Source organism: Malurus melanocephalus, unplaced genomic scaffold, assembly GCF_030028575.1.
Source record: "Malurus melanocephalus ecotype Western Australia unplaced genomic scaffold, MMel_1.1 scaffold_789, whole genome shotgun sequence".
NCBI classification, from domain to species: domain Eukaryota; kingdom Metazoa; phylum Chordata; class Aves; order Passeriformes; family Maluridae; genus Malurus; species Malurus melanocephalus.
In genome coordinates this window covers 204,368-214,106 of record NW_026624021.1, presented here as the reverse complement: position 1 = coordinate 214,106, position 9,739 = coordinate 204,368, and the positions used below count along the sequence as shown (strand labels likewise).

The window sequence follows — 9,739 nt, the reverse complement described above, 5'->3', positions numbered from 1 at the left end:
CCCAAATAAACAATATTCAGGGTGTTCATATTGATATAATAAATTGATAGGCTTAACAAGTTTTAGAATTGTGACTTCAGTAAACACAGGGAAAAAAAAATCTTACATTACTTGGAAGGATAGGGATCTTCCAGATCACAGAATATTCTGGGTTTGAAGGGACCCACAAGGATAATCAAGTCCARCTCTGAAGTGAGTGGCCCATATGGGGATTCCTTCTCTCTTATCTCATTAAGTGCAAGACAGATACTTTTTATAATGAAAATCTGMATTGAGTAARAATTACATGAGCACTAGATAAAACYSTATCTTTGCAGCCTTGAATTACTCCAAGGAGTCTGTTGTGCTCTTATGAAAAAGCTGATTAGTTTAAATAGTAGTTTGCCTAGCAGTAATTGCAGTGTGATAAATACCTCTGACTATGGTTTCGTGCCTGTAAGGCACAGTTTATTTACTCTCCACCTCTTTAAAAGAATCAGTATTTGAAAAGTCCTCAGATAGCATGTATCCTTGGACAGCCCTCATGAAATCAAAATAGAAGATAGGAAGAGTCTGAGACAGGGAGCTGCAGAGGTAGAGTGGAGAGATTATATGGGATTGGAAGTCAAGTGATGAGTTGCTTTAAAATGCTTAGCTAAATTTATCTTTGTAGTGAGTAAATATGCATAAAACTGAGACAGCTGCAGCTGTCTTTTTTGTAGCAATCCCATGTGTTACATGCTTGAAAATGTGGAAGCTGTTCTCTCCTGTTGTAGGGGATTTAGTGTTTTCCAGGTACCTCTTACACTTTGCAAAGATGACACTGATCTGCTCCACTGATGTTTTTGTAAAGATCTGACTCCATTTTTGGTCTCTCCACAGTTCTTATTTGCTACACTCACACCAAACAGGAAATGCAGCCAAGGTCTCCTTTATCCATAGTTACAGCTCTTGTGGATAAAATCAGTAAGTGGCAATTCAGTAAATAAAAATAGTTTCGTTTATTGTCTCACTCTTTTATCAGTTACTGCCTTCCAATGGTTGTGATTGGGGATATCTTCTTCACTCCTGTTTAGTTCACTTTGTCTTGTTTTGGCTTTGAAGTTTTGTGTCTTTTATTGACAAGAGATGGAAAGAGGGTTTTGTAGATGTTTTTCAGCATTTGATATTCCACTTTCCTTCAAAATACAACTTTCACAGTTCCTCCACTTTAGTGTTTAGTTTTATTTCGGCATGCAGGATCTTAGCTTCATTACCAAACAGTATTTGTTCTGGTGGAGTTGGACCTTGCTTGTGTTACCTGTTCTGCTGAGCATTTCCTTGGGTCTGCTGTCCATCTGTATGCCTGTTTACTACTCCTGTTCTGGCTTCAGAAATCTGCAGAGGCAGAAACTGCAGACAAGCAGTGAGATCCCTTACAACAGCTGTCTCTTCTGGGTTGTCTTTCCATGTGTTGCCACTTTCAGATCACATAAAAGTCCTAGAGAATCTGGTTTTTCTAGTTATCAGTTGTGAGTGACCTCCAGTAGCCCCTAACGTTTGTTTTGTAGATTTGTGCCAGAAGATTATACATCCAGACTGTGACATCAAATTCACAGGCAATGTTTCTTGGGTTGGGAAGACCTCCATGGAAGTGAAGATGCACATGCTTCAGGTTAGTTCCTGTGATTTCTGTCCATCTTATAACAGGTGTGAGTTGCTTCAGGGGAATTTACAAGAGCACATAGTGACAGGGCAGGGGAGAATGGCTTCAAACTGAGTGAGAGTGCATTTAGATGAGATAATGGGAAGAAACTATTTACTGAGAGGACAGTGAAGTACTGGAACAGGTTGCCCAGAGAAGCAGATGCCTCATCCCTTGAAGTGTGCAAGGCTGAGTTAGATGGGGCTTTGAGCCACCTGATTGTGGAAGGTGTCCCTGCCTGTGGCAGAAGGATTGGAACTGGATGTCTCTAAGATTCCTTCTAACCCAAATAATTCTGTAATTCTATGATTCTGTGATAATTCAGGTAAACAGGTAAATTTATTTTATTCAATTGTTCTCCTTAAGTAAAGTCTCTGATGTGAAAGATAATGTTACACCTTTTTTTGTCAGAACTCCTTACAGTACTGGTATTAGTAACAGTTTGTCATTGATGAAAGAAAATGCTATGGCATTTCTCAGAATGAAGGTTAAGTGGGTCCTTTTACAATACCTGTTGATTTCCTCCCCTCCCAGCTGAAAGTTTTTAAGAAACATTCCCTGGTAAATGTTTACATTGCAGAATTCCTGAAACTAAAGTTTTAATTATTTCCTTATCTTTGACCTATTGTGAGAGACGTTGGAAGGAATGAGAGAATGTGAAAGTAAGCAGAATTAACATTGTGATTGAATAGTTTATGTCAACTAAATAGCTTGCTAAGCACATTTACAATTTTAGAGTTCAGTAATACATTTTTTTYCTGTCTTTTTTAGCTCCATGATGGTGATTACAGCCCTGTGTTAGATGCAACCTTTGTCATGGTGGCCCGGGACCCAGAGAATAAACGGTAATTTGTAGGACAGGAACACTTTCCTGACTTCTGCTGTGCTGAAAATGGCAAACATGGCAGCTTGCTCTCTATGTGTAGAAACTATAGAATACAGGTAATAAACAAACCACATAGTTGATGCTTTCTGCTGGAAAGTGTTAACTTTACTGTGACAAGCTTCAGAGTATTAATTTCAGCAGTCATGATATCAGGAATTGCTGGTAGTCTTGGGATCTGACCCTTTAATGAAACAGATTTTTCCCTGTGTTTGAGTGACTGGTTTGAATGAACACAGAAGTGATTGAGTCTGCCAGAAACCCACCTGCATTCTTGTAGCTGTTTGAATTAAAAATTAAGTTTCAGTGGTTAAGTAGTCTTTGAGTGAACGATAAATTAATTCCCTAATAGATGCTTAATAGGTGTCTTCAGAATAATTCAGATTAAAACTTGCTTGTTTAACTAAGATGGAACTGGTAACTATTCCCAGAGAACTTTAAAAAATCCCCAGATACTTACTCTGTTATTTTTCTGGTTTTACTTTCTCTGTAATTCCTTAGTCATTAGAATAAAAGGCTGCTCAGTTGCAGTTTAGGTTTATGACTCCAGCATCAGAATAATTGGCTGTAATTCTTCCCTCTTTCCTGTATAGCCTGCCAAAGTAATAAACAATTACCTGGTTTTAATTAGTTTAAATAATTGCTTGTATTTAACAAAGAAGGATGTGTTTAATGAAGGCGTTTTACTTGATAAAATTATATGGTCCCGGTAACATTAGAAGTAGTTTTTGTTTGGTTTTCTTCAGATTTTTTCTAGAACCAGTGAATATATTATACTTTAAGAAAACAAATTATAYTATGTTCCCTATTTTAAGGACTAAKTTTTCAAAATAATTACATCAAATCTGATGTAATTATACAGTAGCAGATTGTCTGAGGACAAGCCTACTTGGGCTAGTGCAGATAGATGCAAGTTGGATGTTGTACAAGCTAGCTGGCCACAGGCCAGCTGTGTTTTGGAAGCATTCTGTCCATATAAGARGGGTATTTGARGTCAAAACCCTTCAGAGAGGTATGRRATGTGTTAGSTTGGCTGTAGTGCCACAGAAATATGGTGTGGTTTTGGCACCATAGCAAAACCTGCATCTCAGCAGCTTGGGGCTTGGTCAAGAGAGCTGATGTAGATGTGTTCTGAGCTGAGGAGAGGTGACATGAACTCTGTGATGGAGAAGGAGCTGCTGGATCTTCAAAATCCAGAGGTTTAGCAAACCAGGAAAGAGCAGTTTGTTCTAAGAGAAAACTTCCCCTCTGCCTCTTTTTGCCAGCCCAAAGTAGGGCTTGGGGTAGAGGTGAATAGTTCAGCAGGTCTATGTGTCCATGTATGTATATGTATGTATATGTATGTATATGTATGTATATGTATGTTGCTCTTAGCATTTGTATAACTGTTGAAAATAGAAAAATAATAATTAGAAATTATGGAGAAGAATGCCTCTCGAAAATTAACGTTTGTCTTCACTTGTGAAAATAATTAAATGTTATAAAATCAGGTTAAAGTGAACTTATTTGTGCAGCAAAATGAACATAGAAATTTGTGCTCAAGGCATGTCATGATCTTGTTTGATAAGTGGTGCACGTGGTAAACAGCTTTTGGCTGTTGATAAGGCTGTCATGGGAACATGGAGATTATAAAAAGACTTGCTAGCTAAGGCACCRTGCTGCTTCTATTCCAGGAGGAATGGTACCAGTGAAGTTTTGCTTGAGACTATCCTAGATCATCATGTTTTCATTTGCTGACTTTCTGAACAGCTTTCTTCTTGAACAATCTTCATTATAATTTATGGGTACAATTTCAGCTTCCTTAGAACCTTAAATGTGTCACTTTTCTCTTTTCTAATTGCACAAGGTGGTGGTTGGATCATTTGATAGCCTCTTCAGAGTTAAAGCTAATGTGATATTCTGTTGGCAGCTGTATTTATTTCTATCATGTAACCTGTCTTTTCATCTTGTACTATGTATATAAGCAGAAATGGAAGATTGTTATAATCTATTTACAGGACAAATTCTTGTAAAGTTTGTAACTTAAAAAACCTTCCTGTTCATAGGCCAGCATTTGTTAATCCACTCATTCCTGAGAGTCCTGAGGAGGAAGAAATCTTCAAGCAAGGGGAATGTATGTCATATTTCCTGGTAGTATGCACTTCTGCCTCAGTTTTAACTTAATAGCTGAGAGCAAGTAAAGCTCAGGAGTTCTGCTACTTAGAAATGCTTCTAATTAGTGTAAAATCAGATTTTTATTCTGTCTCATTTGTGTCAGTAGTGTAAGAGAGCTTAAAAACTTGCTGCCACATGTTTGGAAACTAAACTGACAGACAGGGGCACTCCTGATGTGCTGTGCACACCCTCTGGACTTCTCCCTTGGCAGGACACTCCCTCTGCTTCACATCTGAGTGAAACAGGGGCTCCTGGTGCTCTGGCCAATTGTTACCCCATGGTGGGCCTGCAAGGCATCACAGCTTCTTACCTGTCTGCATGCCCATGTTCCTTTTGGAAAGAAACTCAGGAGAGGAAAAGGGGGAGAAGCAGGGGAAGGGGCATGTAGCTCCACTCTCATTTGTTTCAAAATGGAGTTTTGAAGCAGAGAATTAGAGAAACCTCAAAGACTGAATAAACTGGACAGAAGATCTTTTAAGCTAAAAATTTAGTCACTGCAGCCTATGGTAATGAGTACTGTAATAAACTTAATTCTTGTGCCATTGGCAAAACCTGAAGCTGATGGTTCTGTGGGGTTTCTTGTTAGATATGTTCTGTACTTTGAGAGGAGTATTCAAGTTTTCTGTCAGAACAGTGTAAGGGTGTCATAAAATATGTATAGAAGTTCTTTATTGCATTGGTGAGGTACTAGAACTTCTGCTTTATTTTGATAAAGTCAATTCTAAAAGCTGTATTTCTGTTTGGATCTATAGGACCATGAAGTTACAGCTTTAATTTACAGGGGGAAAAGGTAAAATGGAAAACCAGTTGATTCCAGGTTAAGATCTTTAGAGCCATTATGTTTTTTCTTTGGACTCTAAATACTATGCATTACTCTAATACTCTAATATTTTTTAAAATATTCAGTGAACAAGTTGAAGAGGATTGATTTCAACACTGCTTCCTTACTGAAAATGGCTCCTACTGCAGAAGAAAGAAACATTGTGCATGACATATTCCTTAATACATTGGACACAAGGCAAGAAGGGGAGGGGGGAAGGAGAACTCATAACTTGTGAAAGAGGAAAGTGCCTTTGGAGTGATTGCTTGTTAGAGGGTAGTCTGGAATAAATGCACACATTTAAATTCTGTAGCAGTTTATTTGAAATGCAAGTACAAACTTTAATGTGACATCTGCAGCTCTTAGAAGAGTCTTCTAAACAAACTGTTAGGAATAATTTTGAGGAAGAAGGTTAATGATGTTTAACCAACTAAGGGAATGGAATAGTTTTCCAATCATGAGTTGTACAATCTGAGTTATCTGCCATGATGTCTAATTAAAAAACCTTTGAGGGCAGGAACTGGGATCTTTTGGCCAAATAACCTTGCAGTGTGTCTTAGATACAGTACCTGACAACATTGAGGAAGTTATTAGTATACTTCTCTTATACTTGAGATTAGTGTCAAGTCATCTGATGCCAACAATGATAGAACAGTATCTTTGTCTACTTACATTAGTACAATGCTGTATTTGTGATAGTTTATCATTTCTTCACCTTATTAGCCTATAAAATTGTTATTTTTAAAGCTGTTTACCAAAGGCAGACATGCTTTCCCTTAACATTAGCAGTTGTACTTCATACACATTCCATCTGTGTTTGAAAACTTCAAACTGGATGCATGTTTAATCCAGAATTATTCCATTAGCTCACTGTGTGCTTTTATTTCCTATTATGACTTAAAAAATAGAGCAAGGCTTTTTTGACAAAGTGTTCACTTTGTGGTTGATTTAACTTTCCTTTCATGTACCTTTCTCAAGCCTCTTCATTCACATAAACTTGAACTTTAGCAGAAGTTTGTGAAAGATCAGGAGCATAGGTTTATTGCAGCTACAAATCAAAGGACAGCTGTAGATAAGGTTTCAAGGTCAGTTGAAACAGTGTTTAGTGATACCATTTCTGTTTTGGGTTTCATTTTGGTGTTCTATGTTTTTGTGGGTTTTTTTAGTGCATATCTACATTTGCTATTTATGCTTTTTTGGCTTGCTGAATTCTGCTCATTCTGTGGACTATAAAGTTCATTTTCTCTTCCAAAGGACAGTGAGTTTCCAGAGTCGTAAATTACCACCCAACTCAGTGTGGATGGAAGATGCAAAGCTAAAAGGCCTGCAGATTTGCCATCCTGAGGTATTTTGAAAAATATTAATGAATTACAGAAAGTTACTTAAGAAATAACTGTGAGAGGGAATTTTTGCAAGGACATGTAGTGACAGGACAAAGGGTAGTGGCTTCAAACTGAAAGAGGAGAGTTTAGAATAGATATTAGCAAGAAATGTTTTACTGTGATTGTAGTGGGGCTCTGGAACAATTTGTGGATGCCTCATCCCTGAAAACATTCAAAGCCAGACTGARTGGGACTCTGAGCAACCTGGTCTAGTGCAAGGTGTCCCTGCTTATGGCAGGGAGGATGGAACCAGATGTCTTTAAAATCCCTTCTAACCCTAACCACTCTATGGCTCTATGAATTTTCATCTAAGATTAGTCAAACCATTATTTTCTTTGGCTTCTGCAGTCCTTGCAATGCATTTAGAGCCTACTTTCTTCTGCAATTTTTTGGTTATTTGTATGGATTACCACCACAAAATGGATGATTTTAAATGACCTAGTTTTCTTACCAGACTATTCATTCTGTGTAAAGAAAGTTCTTTGCAAAGTGTTTGCAAGAAGTTTGGCCTTTGGTTGCTGATACAATTTTGAGTTGTTATCTTATGCTGTCAAATTAGTCAGATGAGCTCCTATTAAGTAAAGTTGCCTCAGGCATTTTGAATTTTACATACATATTTCAGTAGTGCTTTTTATATATTCAGGTGTTGGGACTTCTGTTAAATACTGTGAACTGAAGTGCAGACTTCAACACAAGGCTTTGAATTTGGTATTTGTTTCTGTGTACAGGAACGGAACATCTTCAATAGGATCTTTGGGGGTTTTCTCATGAGAAAAGCATTTGAACTGGGATGGGCAATTGCTTGCAGCTATGGGTAAGTTGTAGATGTGCAATATTTATATAATCCACAGCATTGTGCACATACACAGAGGTTGGGAACTTGAGCTAAGCAACCTAATGACACTCTGAGCTGAAAAACTTAAATGTCTGTTAGAATCTTTCACTATTAGTGCACAGTGCTGCTTTGCTTGGAGCATCTGTCATATTTACAARGAGATTGGCATCTTGTTCCTTGGAGCTTGGTTTTAAGCATCATATGTCAGAATACACATCTATTTTCTGTTTTCTTTTATCTTAACCAAGCTATTGAGATGGACTTTTTAACCATATAACATACTCATTCTATCAAATAAACATTACATCTTTGCATTTAGTACACAAGAGGAATGGGTTCTGAACTTTTATTAACTATTTGAGCTTAGGAAGTGTGACTTGAGTCATCAGCCATCAAGGTCTATTGTGTAAGTTTAATGGGGTATGCATAGCCTGATATAAAGTTGAGTGGTTTTGTGTCAGTGCTTGAAAAACTGAGGCCTGAGCAATGATGGCATGAAGATTGTCAAGCAAGTATAAGTCATAAGATACAACAATGGTGCAATAATGTGTTTTTAGAAAGTTTGTACTTTGTTGATGTGAGAGATTTACTACAGTGATGACAGAACTTCTTAACACTTCCTGTAGCCTCCATTTAAGGAAGAGATTTATTCTCTAGTAACCCTTCATTAAAATGCTGACAAGTAGATATTTTAAATTTCTCCAAACATCCTTTTTATTATTGAGAAGAAATTTCTCTTTTCCTTCCCAGGGGTTCCAGACCCTTTATCGTATCTGTTGATGATATCATGTTTCAGAAGCCAGTTGAAGTTGGATCCTTATTACTGCTTTCTGGACAGGTAGGAATTGGTTTCCTTTTGAAAAGAAGCAAACATTGTCTTTGCTGTTGTTGCTGTTAGTCACTGATAATGAGCAGTGTCTTAGGAGACAGTGTGCCTTTTCTTGTTAAACACTATAATGAAGCTTGTTACAGTTTTCAGCACTGGTGATAAATTACAACCTCTAACTCTTGTTTTAACCTTGTAGGTCTGTTACACAGAAAAAAACTACATCCAGATTCGAGTACACACTGAAGTTTACAATGCCAATACCAGGGAGAACCATACTACCAATGTTTTCCATTTTACATTTGTATCAGAAAATGAGGTCCCACAAGTTGTACCTAAGACATATGGAGGCAAGTATCCCATTAGTATGTTGTCATCATAACTCTGTAGAAAATATTAATTTCTTTCTCTTGGAACACTGATCATTTTAATAGATGAACTAGAATAATTTTAACAGGATTTCTTGGCAGACAACATATATTTTATGCTTTGATGACAATGTGGATTGCTTCTTACTTTTGCCAATCTGTGTAGTTGTATTGATACTAAGTTACTAATGTGGTTCTCTCTTTTCTTGGCTTTATTTCAGAGTCCATGTTGTACTTAGATGGGAAGAGACACTTTACTGCAGTCATGAAAGAAATCTGACAGGCACTGGGTGCTGCATCAGCAGTGTAGCAGCATGCTGTCTTGGCAAGAACTGTCACCAGAGATGGCTGATGGACAGATGCTTGCAATACTCAAAGAAAAACCCAGCAACCACCCAAAACAAAACTGAACAAAAAAAAAAAATCAAACCAACCAAACTCCATACCAAACCCCACATTTTTAATGCTCTTTACGTTTTTGCATATATTTGGATTTTTTATTCTTTACTCCTAGAATTTGTTGAAATCTTTTACATGCCAATGCTAGGAAAAGAGGCTGAAAAAATGCAGTCTTAGACTTGAGATAGCCTCTCTTTGTCTACTTTGAGAGATCTCATTACAACCTTTACTGTCTTGTCACCATCTGCTGCCTTTCCTTTAGTAGCTCTCCTTTGTGTTTCCCTGATAACAGATAGTTCTGTCAGAAGAAGGTGTGCAATAAGTAGATACACGTTAAGTGAGGCAATTTGACCTACATTCTTGTGTAAATTAGGTTAAGGGTCATAATTCTTTTTTTTTAATGAGGACA

The 9,739-nt window shown here is 37.3% G+C and overlaps 1 protein-coding gene across 1 annotated transcript; it reads left to right on the top strand.

Annotated features, from left to right (window-relative positions):
• Positions 1-830: 830 nt before the first annotated feature.
• LOC130584870 (acyl-coenzyme A thioesterase 9, mitochondrial-like) lies at positions 831-9,360 on the top strand (the record flags this gene model as incomplete). Its single annotated transcript, XM_057385112.1, has 10 exons — positions 831-945; positions 1,530-1,633; positions 2,435-2,508; positions 4,592-4,659; positions 5,607-5,718; positions 6,775-6,865; positions 7,631-7,716; positions 8,488-8,575; positions 8,763-8,913; positions 9,153-9,360. Coding segments are annotated over 10 exons (948 nt in total), but the record flags the coding sequence as incomplete, so codon positions are not given.
• Positions 9,361-9,739: the final 379 nt, after the last annotated feature.